Here is a 17,508-nt window from a genome sequence, read left to right on the forward strand (position 1 = left end):
GAAGTACATGGAAGTGAAAAACCTACCAAAACCTGCGAAGTGAGAAGATAAATCAGAGGAATGTAGACATAACTGAAAACAAACTTCAGTTATGTCGACAAATATGGAATGAAGTACTTGAGGTTGGACGTGAGGAAACCAGAAGAAAGGGGCGTCCACGGATGGAGTGGGATCTGATATTACAGACTATTAATTTCATTTTCCGTATTGACGTTTCAACTCTTACAATAATATATTCATTTATTTATTCTCCTGTTCAATACATTATTTCATTCATAAGATGAGTTAAGTTTATCCAGGCATATTTCGACTGCTTACGACTCATCTTCTGTAACCTATATTAACTAAAATATTTTCAGATGGAAATATATGTATATACTGAACCCTTGAACTTACCATTCCATCGTTGGTCGGCCACGGCTGCTACAGTAGAACAATCTAGAACTCTTAAATCATGGGTCGTTGCGGGAATAAATTCGGTCACGATCTTAACCAAACGATGGGGTTCAGAAGAGAGCCTAACTACTTGAAATGAGGAGCAAAGTGTGCTTACTAACTTTTATTAAATTGAAATAGCACGATAACATTATTAATTTAATATGCATTCTTGAAATAAAAAAAATTATGAATTATTGATTTTTGAATGTTTCAAACACAGTCACATTACATAGCGTTGATTTGTTTCTTACAATATCGAAGAGTTGCTTCGGAGAAGTTAATATATTAGTGGACAGCGAAACTTAAAAACTGAAAAAGGGAAGACATGAAAACCGGGCACCTATTATTCCAAACGAGAACTGAGAGTTAATCCACACGATCCGTGGAAAATCTGACTTTCAACAAGTAGAACGCCTGATTTTCTCTCAATTAAGGTTATCCACCAGTCGAATACCATTTACGGATACGGAACACCCGCCGAATGGACCCTTAATCGAACCAAACTGACTATCAGTTGCTTTGGATAGGTTGCGAAATGTTATGGGAAAGCATGGTGTTCACTACGAGTTAACAGCATCATTCACAATTGAAATAAAATTCCACCATGTATTTGTCATTCATGACACCCTTAAGTGATAAGGTAATCCCGATGCTAAATGTGCATCACCCAAAACAGCTGTTCGGAAGGAACCAACAACAACATGATCCGTGAGGATCTTACGTTATGTCGTTCTAAAGGAACAAAACTGCGAAATGCAGGAAACACTTATTCACCATGCATTTAGAAGAAATGCCAAACACTGAAGTTAATTAAAAAGTGGAAAATCACTTGAAAAGTATTATTATCGAACCGATTTTCAGGTTAGAAATGGTTTTGTTACGCTAAATAAAATTACCAGTCCACGTTAAAAATTACTACAAGTTTAAGGAATTCTTTCCCTTGAAAAACAATGCTACCAGTACAGATCTATCTATTTACTGTCTGTCCCAACACACTACTTATAAAGTGATTACTTACTTACTTCAACTATGAATAAAATGAAAGTACGACAAGATTGAAAATAAAATATTGTTACTGGCTGACGAATCGAAACCGCATTTGCAACTCAAGTCTCACACTAATACACTGAGTGTCAATATGCACACTATCAAACGAAACGGACGTAAAAACGATAAAACAATTAAGTCCGTAAAATAAATTAACATATCGAAGTTATTAAAGCTCAACACGCGCGGAGAATTACAGTAAAATATTTAATCTATATCGGACCGATATCCAACATTTGGGCAACCCTCACTCACTAGCGGTCCCGTTATCTCAAGGAGAGCTACGCATTGACCCTCTTCATACATCATATCATACTGTAGATGCTACCTTCGTCCAGGCCACTTTAACAAAAAAAAAAAAAAAGAAACATCTAATCTGAGACTTGACTGTGTACAGCTGCCATCCCAGACCTATCGTCGGGCTCACTTGAAATCTGTACATCTTAACACTAATCACTATGTACATGATACCTTCCAAATTCTATCGTCGGGCGTGAACTAGGACGTCTCATCATCAGTGACTCCAAGGATAACATGTGACGTCCTAAATCTATCGTCGGGCGTCAAAGTGGGTCGTACTACGCCTCCCTTAACATATCAGGCGAACTAGCAATTTCAAACAACTCCGACATTCAATACTAAACCTGGTCCAACTAACCCACGACGGAACCACGTCTCTTACTATCAAACGAATGCAAGTCAAAAAATATAGTAAGTCTCTACCTCGTTACAATACGTGAATTCAAAAATAAACATACGTGACGAACAATTCTCCACCTCGAACACAATCTCAGCCTGTGCACTGAAGTTTTAGGGAAGCAAATGAAAATTCCCAACACACGTCTACCATTTAGTGGATGCCTACAAAATAATAATCATCACTATCGCATTCGAAACTCAAAATCGCCTATCGTCAATTCCAACATTTTATATCAATGACATATCCAGTGAACAAATTCAGTGAACTCGATTCTTCACCTTCCATTTTGTTATAATATTCCCTCACCAACAAGTAAACCCTCATTAACCTCAAATTCCGTAAATTGAAAATGATAAATAACCTCTTCTCAATTTTTGATCCCACATCTAGTGTTATAAATTTATCCCTCAATTGGTTAAGAGACCAATTGCTATTATTGCGTAAATTATTCCTAAAGTACCAAATGCTTCCTTTTTCCCTCTTTCTTCTCTAGAATAAAGGGTGGCTAATGTAGCCATCTCATTACCTTAATACTAGTGAACTACTATAGTCGTGAATTTATTTTACTGATATCCTCCTCCTTTTGATTTTCCTACAGGTGCAGCTTATGATCAAGTAAGAGATGGATTACAATAAAAAAATTTAAATGGATCTTGCATTGAAAGGTGTAGAAATAAGAGATGAATTATAACTATAGACCATGGGTCTAAAATGCTCTTTTATCCTTGAGGTCACATTATTTTACTATTCATACGGGCTTTAAGTAGCAAATCGCCGGACGTTTACTACCAAGATTTTAACATTTTACTAGAGTCGTTTTCACTTGGGATCTTACTAGAAATCTACGGTGCTTCACACAGTAGTCGTCTCAAATTTCGGATTTATAGCGGAAAACAATACAGCCTGCCTCAACACAGCCTGTTTCCTAAATACTTCCTCTTCAAAAATATAGCCTGTCTCAAAGTCATTCTCCTCGCTTTATTCCAGGGGTATCACTTAAAATCCAGGCTTCATTTCATCCATCTCTCTCATCTCCACATACATATAAATTCGTCGCTCTCAATCCCTTTTTCTTATATTTCCAAGACCCTTTTTCATAATTCATTCCCCTGGTGAAAACAACAACCACTGTAAAACACATCTCTTACTTTACTGTTATTACGACTTTCAGACCTCGAGAATCCAAGAACACACCGCGACTTTTCATATCATTGATATACACGATGTCTCAAAATTATCCTTCCCATTAATAACTGTAACTCTATCAAATTTCACTGAAATTACCTAAATATGCCTGCGATCCTTGTAAAAATATACTGGTTAAATGCACTTTTAACATAGAAAAATTTCTTTATCCCGCGGTAGACATTATTATTATTATTATTATTATTATTATTATTATTATTATTATTATTATTATTATTATTATTATTATTATTATTATTATTATCATTGACAAACATTTCCGAATTCAACTGATATTTGAAATTTAGGTATTCGCCACGACTAATTTATAACTTATAACTTCCCAAAATTCCACGCTTTGGACAATATCTCATCGAACATTAACACCAAATTTTAAGCGTCGCATTTTACCGTTTCTTGACATGAAATTTACACACTGAAAGTTTCACACGCTGACCAAAAATTACAACACCTTTCGCCTGATAATTACGAATATCAACCCGACAATCATCTTGAAAAATTTGTTGGGACAGAACAAATAAAACTAACTACAACATAATATAAATATAGACAGACCTGCACATGGCACCATTGCCACTATTCTGGTTACATCGTCACCAGCTGACCTCGCTCCTTAGCCGTACATTTTCACAAAGAACATTATCATTTCCAACATCTCACTCTTACAAACACTACCCTTCTCACACACGATATTAAAATTACCACATAAATCACGCACTTTTCTCTGTAATTGGCACCACGAACTTCCCTCGTTCTGCAGTCGGCTACGACTGTCTGGTTCGTTCCCAGAGTTGTCTCTCTCCGTTACTCCAATAAAACATGTGTTCAACAGATAAAGAGAGCAGAACTACTCTGAATAGCTTCCCCAACCCTGTTCACTTTCAAACGTACATGAGATGATATAAATAAAATCTGCTGTGTATATTTTAACCAACGCCTACACTTTCCTAGTTCGTCGGCAAACGTTCAAAACTTTTCCAATCACCTTCTCTTCTTAACCGAGTATGTGGACCTTAGCCACGGACATGTATTTTGTTATTTGTCGATTAATCTGGCGCGAATTTCCAATGACGACGGGCACAAGCTCCCGCGGCTTCAAGTTCCAGATCGACACTGAAAAATATACGGGGGGGGGGGTTCTTTTATAATCTCAGAAGGGACGCTATCCCCACTATTAAGCTTGATTGTGTAATCTGCCAATTTTGCGTCCAATAGACCGATTTTGATGAGACTTGTCCCAGACTTCCGGACAGGCTTGGAATTATTTTAGATGTTAATCTTATAATTTTACCACACTCACAACAGGGGAAATAAATTACTTCTGCCCGTGCGTTTCGCGCGTTTTCTTCATCCCCTGACCTTGGCACGTGTAGCTGGTTCACTGATCTGACGCTAACATGTACTTAGGCTTAACTACATTTATGTTTTTCCCTGGGGGCTCTGTCTTCACGTAGGGTGTACGAATAATTTAACTTATTTATTTCTTTATTTACTGTATTGCCAAAATCCCTCGTTGTATAGTATTCCATGAATTTAAAGAATTGTCGGGCACTCGAGTTCCGCCGAGGTGTCCCGGTATTTCACGAGCTTGCCGTGAGTGAGATCCTTCCCACGCGACATCGGGGCTCTTAGGAGCGCAACATGGCTGCCCTCAAACATAAAAGTAGCTTCTTGATATCAAATAAATATTGAGAAAAAAAAGTATTTTTCTCTCCGTAGAATTATGGGTTCAATACTGTAAAGCCCTTGTTGTGGGGATATTTATTATTAACACTGATACGGATTTTACTGGACTGTAAAAAATGACTGGAAAGACATAAGGCAGCTGGCACGGCACCAAACAGAGTACCGGAGATGGCTGGAAGGTGCGATGCGAGTAAACCAGAAAACCATTGTGTTTTTGAAATAATTATACTTCAGTTAATTACTAATTAAAATTATGAAATACCTCCATCATTGTACCAACAATCAAGTTCATTCAGGGAAAGTCATCTTAAATACCGAATAATAATTCGTATCAACTTCAGGATTGCAGATCTGCAAACAATAGTCAATACCACTATCACAGCACTCACAAATATGAGGTCCCTTCCCCACATCGATGCTAAATGCTTGCTGTGGTAACTATTTTTGATCAAGCACACGATTACATGTGAGTACACAGATCACACCTGTGACGTTAAAACTGTATGGTAAATAACGAAAGGCGGCTGTTGTTTGCATTTGAAATGCGCCATCGTAGTACCCGTTTAGCTTTTTGTTGCTCGAATATGAAATAATAAAAGTTTATTTTTGAACGATTTATTTTAATTTAACAGGAGAGGTACAAATTTTCCTCCATACTACGAAAAACATAAAATTAAGCTCTTTCCTCAATTGTTAAGAAGGTTGAAGGGCCAAAAGGCCCGGGAAAGTTTCAAATTGTGAGTCTTGGATAGCTCTATCAAACTAAAAGAAACAGATTTCGAAAACCACTTCCAGTCTAAGTGCAATTCCTGAAAAACAGCCTACAATCGCTTGTTTCTTTACTCGTCTTCTTTTTGGTTGAAATCATAGCCAAATTAACTTATTAACATAATTATGTCTGTAATGTGTTCCTTGGTTCAATACCCTCGGGTATTATTTGATTTTTTGAAAAATGTGCGCACCAAATGTAATTATAAGGGCTTAAGTGAAACTCTGCATTGACTCACATTAGCGCTCGTAGTGGTGCTTAAGTGAAACTATGCATTATCTCAAATTAGCGTTCGTAGTGGTAGGAAAAGGCAAACGGCTAATCTAATCAACTGGATAACGATGATTAAGAAAAGGATTGTAATTTTGAGTATTAAATAAAGAACATGTTCTCATACTTTATTTTATTTTATTTACTTAAAATTCCTAGATCATATCCGTAGGATGTTTTCAACATTGAGTTGTTTGCTAGAAGGGCACTGTGGATTTTTTATTTAACGCGAGAGGTTAAATTTAAATTGAGTAAAACTCAAATGTGTATAGATCAGCAAGTTGTTACGCCACTCAAACAAGATTCCGAATGCTTAACGTACATTCATTGACATTAGGGAAGTAATGTCCAGATTTTGATGAAGCCTAGAAATTACCTGCAAAATTTTGGCCAAATTTGGATGTACATACTTTTGCATATAATCGGTATTTTTACTGTAATTCTATATTCATGGAATATTTGCATGGTTGTTTTGCTAATATTATTTACCTGTATCTACTGTAGATTATACTCTACCATATGATTTTTCACATTAAATGCTCCAATTTTTCCCAGTACCAATTTTGATCTGAGTTACATGTGTGAAAGGAGAGATCCAAGAGTATGTTGTTCATGTAATTAAAGTTATTATGATGAAGTCTAAGGGTAATAAAGAATTAAATGGAAAATAACAAACATGGACAAAGTTGGATCGAACAAGTTACATACATGAACATTTATAAATATGTCTTCTGAAGTAACGGAAATATTTTTTCTTCATCAGGTTATATAGGGAAGGTGTATTATTGTATATAGAAAATGAACGTATTAATAAGAATGTTTTTACCCATACAGATGTACCATTAAAAGGTTTGTAACTTAACGCAAGTTCGCATAAGAAATAATCTCTTTCTACTTTCAGCAAGTATTCCGCGCCAGAATGACATCCTCTACCATGAGCTTACTAAGTGACATCCGGAAGCATCAAAACGGACGCAGGTATGACAGTTCGATTTCCTCCGGGCGCTCATTTTTTACGCCCCAGAGTATGTACAATCCTCTTTAATTTGAGAACGGAATTCGACAGGAGTAGAAATAAAATGTCTTGGATAAACTATATGTATAACTGCATGATAAATATAATTACTAGCTAAGAAGCCTCTATTCTTGAACAATACCCGGCGGCCCACGACAGCCGTACTTTCTACTTATAAATGTCCCTCATGCACAAATGATGAATGGGATACCTACAATCTATAGAAAATGTGGTGGGAATACAACCGAAGCTCGCAGACGGCATGCACAGGAGATTAGAAAGACGTCTCTCTTTTACACACGTAATTTTCCGAACAGTATTAGTTTTTGTTTCGTATAAAACACTCTTTTACAGAGTGGAATGTCTACATGTGTATAAATTAATAAGTTATTAGATTTTCGTTTCTGGATCTTTGGCGTATTTACAAATGCACCCTGTTACGGAACGTGTGCAGTAAAACGACTGCTATTTGTTTCACAACATCCACAATACAGCACATTGTGGCACTCCTTCGAAAACAAGTGTTTAGGCATCCCATGCATCACTAGTGCATGAGGGACATTTGTAAGTAGGGTGTACGGCGCTCGCGGGCCGCCTGGTACATATTATATTTTATTTATACGGTAATCTAAATCTTTTGTTGTGCCACTGGTCAGGAAAAAAGAAGTGTAGTCTAATGGCTGTGTATGTATGTATGTTCAGTCCGTCAGCGATGCCGCTGGTGGGATCCTCAACAGCTCTGCCATCAGCTGTCATAGATGGCATAGGCATCACTGAAGAGGCGTGCTAGGGAAATGAGGAGTGAGGTAGTTTCCAGTTGCTTTCCTCACCGAGCCAGAGTTGCTATTACATATCAGTCTGCCAAGCCCACTGAAATGTATACACCAACTGACCCTATGAGCAACATTTTCACACCATTCATAGCAGGGACTGGCTGCATAAGGATTGGCATTACTAGCATCGCTCATACCTCAGCCACTTACATATTGTCAAAGCAAAGGATAAGACAGAGACAGATCTATGAAAGTAACAAAATTGCTCTAGCCTATACCAGAAGACATAGTGCACTGTAAACACTAGGTCTTGCCAGCGAAGGCAGAATGACTGTGTGGAAGAATTAAATTGCCATGGGCGGGGATAGAAAAGCTGCTGCTTCATCTTATAGGTTAAAAATATTGTTACCAACAATCAACCTGGTAAAAATGTGCGAAATCCGGATTATGACGTATATGAGTGGTCGCGCACGAAGGGACCTGAAGAGATCGGAAGTATGTTCCTGTTTTGTCAATATTGTTAACATTATTGACACGGGAGATATTTTCAGAGTTAGTGCTACAGTGAATGTTCACCGTTTACATTATTTGGAAATATATCTGGAATGAAGTATAAGTGTAATGTTAATATTTAAATTAACGAATATTCCAGTGTTCAATACCATACTTCAGATTTCCCATGATGTAGTCCCTCGCTTTGAATAAATTATTTTTCCGTGAATATGATCACGATAACAACAGTCAAGTAAAATTACAAGCTTTTTTGATCAAATAGTAGTTATTTGTGATCATCTGCGACCCCGAGGTCCAGGTTCGATTCCCCGCTCTGCCATGAAATTTAAAAAAATGTTACATGAATTGAAACGGCGCCCACTCAACCTCGGGAGGTCAACTGAGTGGAGGAAGTTCGATTCGCACCTTAGCCATCCTCGAAGTGGTTTACCGTGGTTTTCCACTTCTCATCTAGGCGAATGCCGGAATGGTATCTAACGTATCTTCACGGGCGCTTCCTTCCCCCTTCCTTGTCTATCCCTTCAAATCTTCACAGCCCCTCACAAGGCGCTTGTCCAGCATAGCAGGTGAGGCCGCCTGAGCGAGGTACTGGTCCTTCTCCACAGTTTTATCCCCGACCCAAAGTCTCACGCTCCAGGACACTGCCCTTGAGGCGTTATAGGTGGGATCCCTCGCTGAGTCCGGAAGAAAAACCAACCCTGGAGTGTAAACGGATTAAGAAAGAATATATGTGATTGAGGAGTCCGGTTCCTTGGCTGAATATTTTCTTCTAGTTGTTTAGCCTCGCTCTAACGCACTGAAGGTTTTCGGCGACGAAAGGATGGGAAAGGGGTGGGATTGGGAAGGGAGTGGCCTTGGCATTAATTATGGTATGAGAATGAGAAAAAACGGAAAACCATCTTCAGGGCTACCGACCGTGGGATTGGAACCAACCGTCTCCCCAATGAAAACTCAGAGCTGCTCGACCCTAACGGTACCGCCAACATGCTCGATAAGATCAATATAATTTGCTTTATTCCAGTGAGCCTCGGGTTCGATTCCAAGCCGGGCTAAAGATATTAACTACGTCTGGTTAATTCCGCGTGCTGGGTGTTTGTGTTAGTCTTGATACACATCTCTAATTAAACACTACTAACTACAACAGAAACATGCAATAGCAAGTACATCCCTCCACGTACAGTTGATGTTAGGAAAGCTGTCAAACTGGGCTGATTCACACACAGAGCCAACCTCAGGAAATGAAAATAAGGCGAGGAAGAGGAGTAGAAAAAGCAGTCGATTTACAGATTTCACACTTATCTTTGCTTACTTCTGCGTTCTGGATTTCATTTCTCTTTTCATTCTCAAAGTAGGGTCCGTAATCAAATCCTTCGTTGTGTTCTCCTGCATAGAGATCACTGTTTAGATTACTCATTATATTGGAAGGGCCGGGCAAATTGGCCGTGCGGTTACGGGCACGCAACTGTTGGTTTGCATCCGGGAGGTAGTGGGTTCGAACCCCACAGTCGACAGCCCTGACGCTATTCCGTGGTTTCCCATTTTCACATCAGGCAAATGCTGGGGTGTACCTTAATTGAGGCCACTGCCGCTTCCCTCCCACTAATTGCCCTTTCCAGTCCCGTCGTCACCATATGACCTATCTGTGTCCGTGTGACGTAAAGGACATTGTAAATATTGTATATATATATATATATATTGTGCCAGGAAAAGTTGATTTCAAGAGCATGAGGTCTTTCTAAGGGGTACCTAGTCCTTAGGAGATGGTACAGAGAGGGAGGATTGCAAGGCAAAATAATATATATATCTTTCTTTCCTTTATTCAATTTCTGGAAGATCACCCGATTATATTGCCGAATCATAGATATTTACTAGAAAATAAATCCCAATTTCAACAACAGAATATCGAAAAATCAAGTTGATCAACTAAAATTCAACTGAATAATGTCTTTCTCAATCAGTTATGTCCATCACAACTTTCATGGCATAAATTAATAATAAAGCATGTTGTAAGTAAATAAGAAATCCTAAAGTCTTTTCTATTGGCACTTGCGATTTCAGATTACGCTTTCTACATAAATAAAGTAAAGTTGGTAATTCCTTCTTGTAAACACATCAAACTCAAATATGAAACACTTGAAATTAAATCTGATCTTCTCGTGTAAAGTTCTGAGTATTGTCTTATTTTTTGTAAATTATTGTACACTTTACGTAAATATTGTAAATTGAGAGTTTATGATACACTTCCACTATGAATGAGGCACTCAATTGGCATTTTAAAGTTCCAATAAATGAGAATATACGACATTACGAGAAAACACTGTTATCTGAAAATCAACCTTTATTTTAAGAGTTGTAAAGCGTTAATTTTCCAAGTTTATAAAATATTAAGTAAGTGAGCTTTTAATGTTCTTTGTCAGTAATGACACTCTTTATAATAGTTCTGTCCAAAGTCAGAATTATGTATTTGACTTGGAGAAGAAAGCACTGATATCACCTGATATATGCCTTCTTGTTGTGCTTGAACAGTTGAATACTGCTCTGCAAGCAGCAATCTGGAACTCAGCGAACAGCAACCACTACGATGTTCCATATTACCACGTCCCTGGAACTGTCCCTCGTAGTACCAAGTCCACGTTGATCTACATCAAATCTCCGTCGATCTACGTCGATCTCCGTCGATCTTCGTCGATCTCCGTCGTTCTCCGTCGATCTCCGTCGTCTTGAGTCAGGATTTCTCATGTTACTAAAAGAGTGGCTTTAACACGAGAAAGTCCAACTGACTGGGTTGAAATGTGCACCATTTGATTTGCACTGTTAGAATATAGATAATCACCATCACTGTATGAGAAATATGTCGGAGTACTGTCTATTATCGTAAATTACGATAATGAGAAAATACACTTCCCAGCACAGTTCATCTTGACATTTTCTGCACCTCTGTTCGTATTGTCAAAATAACTTTCATTCGAAGCACAGTTTATCATGGCTCACTTTCACAGCAAAGAAATAAATAAATAGCTCTCTCTCGTAATATCTCGTAATGTTCCTTCTCACTATCACAGTTCTACAAGTATTCATGTATGAGTCCTATACTTTACAATATCACTGAATTACGAAGTTCATTTTACAGTCTATCCACACGGGTTATTTTAAATGGTACAGCCTATTATGACGATACGCGAACAGTCTTTCGGCACAAATTAAAGTGTTCTAGGCTCTGATAATACTCAAAATAGTCAATGTGTTGCAACCTACACTTATGATATTCTAAGTTGAAACAGTTCAAGATCATTACAATTTAAGTTAGCCGTGCTAACTTCAAGTTAAAGTCATTCACACGAAAATTAAGATATTTGTCAAGTTAAAATATTGGTGAAATATTACAAGTCTTATGACTTTGATGTTATTCACACGTTAATTCCCTAAGTTTGAATGTCTGACGAATTGAAAGTCCAACAATTTATACGTTACTCACTGGTATTCAGAGAAACTAAGTGTCAACTTGCCGTATAAATTATCTAAGTATTACGATGCCCGGCAGTATGAATACTGAGTTCGACTCATCGCGTGCAACATGACATACGAGCCAGCTGTGAAGAATGCGAACTGAATTGCTATGGTCAGGTCACTGAGGGAAGTGTGATTCCTTTCTCGCTTATATCTCTTGAATGCCGTGATGGATTTTATTGAAATTGACATATGTGTACGTTCAGAACATGAGCTACACGATGATATATGTCTCATTTCCTTAACTTTATCGGCTAAAAAGTTAGACATTTTGTTCCAGTTCATTCGAGAGAAAGGCGCACAACATGTGGCAATGATGTCACCCGCAGGTTCATTGCTGGTGACGTGTCCAGCACACCACGAGCAGCTTCGTATCGCGCTCGCACAGGATGTCGGGCATACGAACACATATTATCGCCGTCCCTTTTCCATATATTCTGGCAATTATAACACAATGTACAGGGCTGGAACAGTTCCTGGTACTATATATATATATTTATTTATTTGAAGGATCCGTTGGTGATTTTATTCTGTAGGGCTTTGAACAGTGATATGTATGATATGCAACTGGAAACAAATCATTTCCCCCATTCCATAGAATGTATCGTCAGTGATGTCTAGGTTTCCTAGGAAAGCTTATGTTGGAACTGCTGGGGTTTCCCAGCAACTCAAAGACAACTCAAAGAATGAACAAGGTGTCAATTTTTTAAATTTTAGGTTAGTTCTTAACAAACAAATATATTACATGTCTCTTACTAAAACATTGATATTGAAAATAAGAAGAGACTGTTCAATTTAACATTTCTGAAACAGAATATTTTATGTAGTTTCCTTCGTGAAACTTATGTCTGGTACTAATCATTCTGTGAAGTTAATTTACGTTAAATAGAAGGTTTACTTACATAATACGAAGTGATATAGGAAATTCATTATGTAGTTTCAATCTTTGCGTGAAACAAAAGTGAAGACGTATTTTGCATTTTGATTCATATGGAGAAGTGTTAGTTTGCGACAGAGATTTATTTCATAAGGGGCTATTTTCACCCTAAGAAAGTTCTGGAAAAACCCAAGGAAACGTATTATAAAAGGAAATTACATACAATATTCTGTTTCATAAGTGTTAAAATTCAATAGTGTCCTCTTTGTTTCAATTTCAATGTTTTTAGTGACAGACATGTAATATATTTTTTGTTAGGAAGCACTTTCTAAAATTAAAAAAATGATACCTTGTTCATTCTTTTGAGTAGTCCATGATCTACGTGTGGTACTACTCTTAAGGAATTACATATTTCTGGTGTAGATTGCTCACGGCATTCGATAGTATTCAAATACTTCAATGTATATGCACAAAATACTAAAACACTTTTAATGTTAAAAGCATTTATTAGCGGACAAAGCAGGGATCCCCATACTACGAAAAGCGTAAAATTAAGCAATATCCTCAATTGTGCCGAAAGTTGAACAGCTAAAAACGTTTCACATTATGGGTCTTTCATAACTCTGTCAAACTAAGACCAATCTAAAATCACTCCCAGGCCTAAATGCAGTTTCAGAAAAACAGTCTAAAATCACTTGTTTCTTTACTCGTTTTCTTTCTTATTCAAATCCTAGTCGAATTAACGTATTTGGATAACTCTTTCTGTAATGTGTTCCTTGGTTCAATACGCTCAGGTTTTTTTTGATGTTCTGAAAAATGTCCACACTGAATTGAGTTACAAGAGCTTAAGTGAAACTCTGCATTGACTCACATGAACGCTCGTAGTGGTACAAAATGGCAAACTGCTAATCTAATCAACCGAATAATGATCATTAAGAAAATAGGAATAAATAAATAATATATTCTCATACTTTATTACATTTACCAAAAATTTGTAGCTCATATCCCTAGGATGTTTTCAACATTAAGGGGACCTGGGACACATTTTTTCGGTAAATGGATGAAATTGTCGGAATTTGAATTCTGGCATAAATAACATTAACCTTCCTCTACATAACAGAAGTGGTTTTGTGCCGCTGTGACTATTTTAGACATAGTTACGGCCGTTTTTAAATGGCTATGCACGGTCATTTGATTCTCCACTGCGCCCCCTTTCCTCTGTATGCTCGGCTATCCGTGTCCCTTCTGTTACCATTAATTCCCTCTTTACAGTAGCATTGAGATGAGAATATTTTTTAATATTGGAATATATACTGCCATCTGTTGGCTATGTTATGAACTATTTGAACCTACAATTTAGTCAACATAAAACTTTATATGTTAGAACATGTTTATAATTATATCCATTCTAGTGACATGTTTGACTTGAAAAAATTCTATGTGTTTTTAGAAGTAGTATTTTAATATGTTTGAGAGTTTCAATCAAATGCATATATTTAATAAGTTAGTGGACAGCCTGACATCAGGCTATACACTTCCTTGTTTACTGTTGGGTTTGTTTTGGTCAGTTTCGTGAATTGCAAGCAAGGTTGTGGGAAATTGTTAGTGAATATTATATCAAATCATGAGGGAGTAGATCCATCCAATGTAGGTGGACCATGTGCTACACAACTCTGCTTTCTGATGGGGATGCCAAAACATTTCTCCACCTTTCAAACGAAGCAGTCCATTGACCAGATGTACAACTGAAGAAAGAAGAGTGCATTAACCATGTTGCAAAAAGGATGGTGACTGGTTTGAGGAATTTGGTGAAAGAGTGGAAAGTAAAAGGAACTACACTTGGTGGAAGGGGGCCTGGAAGTTTGAAAGAAGCAACTATTGTGAAGCTCACAAATTATTATAGGCAGGCAATATGTCCAAATATTCCTTCAGTAGATAATATGAAATCTGCAATATATGCCACACTATAGCATTACTCCTCCACAGATGAAGATCCTAAGCATAAGAAATGCCCCTAAGGAGATGAATCATGGTGCTTCTATAACAAGAGTATCGCAACAGGACAAACCCCTCAAAACCCACAAAAAATTCAATTCACAACTGCAATGCTGCTGAAAATTGTGCCTGTATAGGTATACCAAAGGCTGGCATCAACAGAAGTTCTGTCTAGATGTTGTGGAGGGCCTACTCAAAATTCCAATGAAAGTCCTCATGCATGTATATGGAAAAAGTACTCAAAAGAGACCTTTATGTACTCAAAAAGACTTGGTATAGCTGTTTCTAATGCAGTTGCAGAATACAATATGTGATGTAGTGCAACACAAGATATGAAACTGGCTGTAAGGAATTATAAAATTTCACCAGTATCCACCAAACTTGCCACACAAAGTGATGAAAGAAGAAAATTTGACAGTCAGCGGTCAGTCACACAACAAAAGAAAACGCCAGGAAAAAAACTAAAAATCCTCAAGGTACACATGGAGGAAGCCATGAAGAAGCAGGAGGGTAGGAGGTACAGTGCTGGTGAATTTTAAGAGATTTGGAAAGGCCGTAATGAAAATTTTTAATGGTTTTAGAACTAAAATTCATTTAACTCAAAACACCATTTTTTGTAACTTGCAGTGTTCCATGCGGGTCAAATCTAATCCTATATTTACCAAAGTTGGTACGTAGCTTCTATGTGACCTAACAAAGAAATTGTGGGATGGATTTTGCATTATTCTTCAATATATTCATTCTATGTGGCAAAATGTACAGAAAATTAGTGGAAAATTACATGAAATAAAATTAAAAATTTGAAACAGGAGTTCATTGAGCAACATAGTGTGAATCAAAAATTCCATCCTAGAGTCTTTTTATGTTATAAGGAATAATCATTTTACAAGTTTTCAAACTCTCAGGTAAAAATCCATCCCGCAGGGAACTTTTTGAAAGTTGCCTGTTTTGCGAGTGTCATAAACACAAAGTACATGATATCTCATTAACTAATAAGGATATTATGCTGAAATTAAGATTATATTCTTTCCATAATAGCCCTACATATTCCATAAAAATTTCATTGTGATTGCTCAAAAATTGTGGAAAATGAGAAAATGTGTCCCAGGTTCCCTAGTTGCTTATGTGAAGGGCTAGAACTGTGGCTTTTTGAAGTGGAAAAAGCACCTTTTGAACGCACACTCCTCGTTTACCGTAGGACTGAATCCTCTACATAATATATATGTTCTGTTTCAGAACAAGACGTTCGCAATCGGCTTCCACCACAGAGGCACCGTCCCCACCCCCAAGAGAACGTAGGTGAGTATCATAGTTGACATTCAGAAACTTCACGATGCTTGAAACTGCACTGAGGTTCTGATGCAATCACTATCTACATCTGTAATGCACAGCGTTCAAAGAAAATTAGGCACTCTGTAACTTCCCGTTTTCTATCGTCATGAGCAGTGAAAAATATTTCTCTATTATCTTGAATTAGGGACCATTTATTTATTCAGTTGGCTACAGGTATTTAGTTCTGGTGTTGAAATAAGAGAGAATCAGTCTCAAATCCTGGTTATTTATGTTTGACACATTTAGAGAATTATACCAGGAATCATATTATATCTTATGTCCGACTCGTTGGCTGAATGGTCAGCGTACTGGCCTTCGGTTCAGAGGGTCCCGGGTTCGATTCCCGGCCGGGTCGGGGATTTTAACCTTCATTGGTTAATTCCAATGGCCCGGGGGCTGGGTGTTTGTGCTGTCCCCAACATCCCTGCAACCCACACACCACACACAACACTATCCTCCACCACAATAACACGCAGTTACCTACACATGGCAGATGCCGCCCACCCTCATCGGAGGGTCTGCCTTACAAGGGCTGCACTCGGCTAGAAATAGCCACACGAAATTAAATTATGTCTTATGCTAAATACGGAGTAGTTCTAGTTTCTATTGTCATAATTTGTGATAAATAGTCTTTGGTATCAGATAATTTGACTATTTGAGTGTAAAGAACAATATCGGGGAGTGTCTTACGTGCAGTACACCAAACAATAGATGACAACTGAAGGAATGCACAAAATGTCCATTTTTTCACTTTAGGCCCTAATGCAAATACATGAAGAGCTTTCGCCGATATTAGGTGGCGAATTAAATTTAGACCATTATACTACATTTGAAAGCAATACTTATGTTTGGAGGAAAAACACAGTGGTCAGATGGTTACTGTATATGTTAATTACTCTCAACTGTGAATGCAAGTAGCAGATATATATATAATACGTCCCAACCTCAGTGCTCTGTTATCAATCATTTGCATGATTTCATGTTTGCTTATACGAGTAAGTAACATGCATGTCCGTGTATGTGGAATGTAAAGAAATATCAAGTACAATATTATTGGCAATTTAAATACTTTCTACGAAATGTTCAATAATCACTTGCAGAACTTTGCATTTGTTTATACTATTCTTTCAATGTTCTATAAAATTTCTATAAAATATATGCATTTATTTAAATAATATTGTCTTTAGAATGAGACTGCTTGCCATTCAGAGCCTTATGTTATGTGGCATGATTCAGTGTATTGCAATTCCTGAACGACAATAGCTTGCAAGCATGATACTTAGAATGGAAGACAAGATAATGAGGTATGTAGTTTCTATAGCATAGTGGCATACAATGAACGAAACTATAGTGTAGAAATATATTTGTGAAGTACACATC

General features: G+C 37.4%; 1 protein-coding gene across 1 annotated transcript in view; it reads left to right on the forward strand.

The window, feature by feature from the left end:
- Positions 1-17,508, forward strand: part of Slob (Slowpoke binding protein) — a 635,348-nt gene that overhangs the window by 613,733 nt on the left and 4,107 nt on the right. The window contains exons 9-10 of the mRNA XM_067147746.2: positions 7,018-7,094; positions 16,033-16,095. Of these exons, the coding sequence (XP_067003847.2) occupies positions 7,018-7,094; positions 16,033-16,095 (140 nt within the window). The remainder of the gene's footprint in view (positions 1-7,017; positions 7,095-16,032; positions 16,096-17,508) is intronic.

The sequence above is a fragment of the Anabrus simplex genome, chromosome 1 (assembly GCF_040414725.1).
Source record: "Anabrus simplex isolate iqAnaSimp1 chromosome 1, ASM4041472v1, whole genome shotgun sequence".
NCBI classification, from domain to species: domain Eukaryota; kingdom Metazoa; phylum Arthropoda; class Insecta; order Orthoptera; family Tettigoniidae; genus Anabrus; species Anabrus simplex.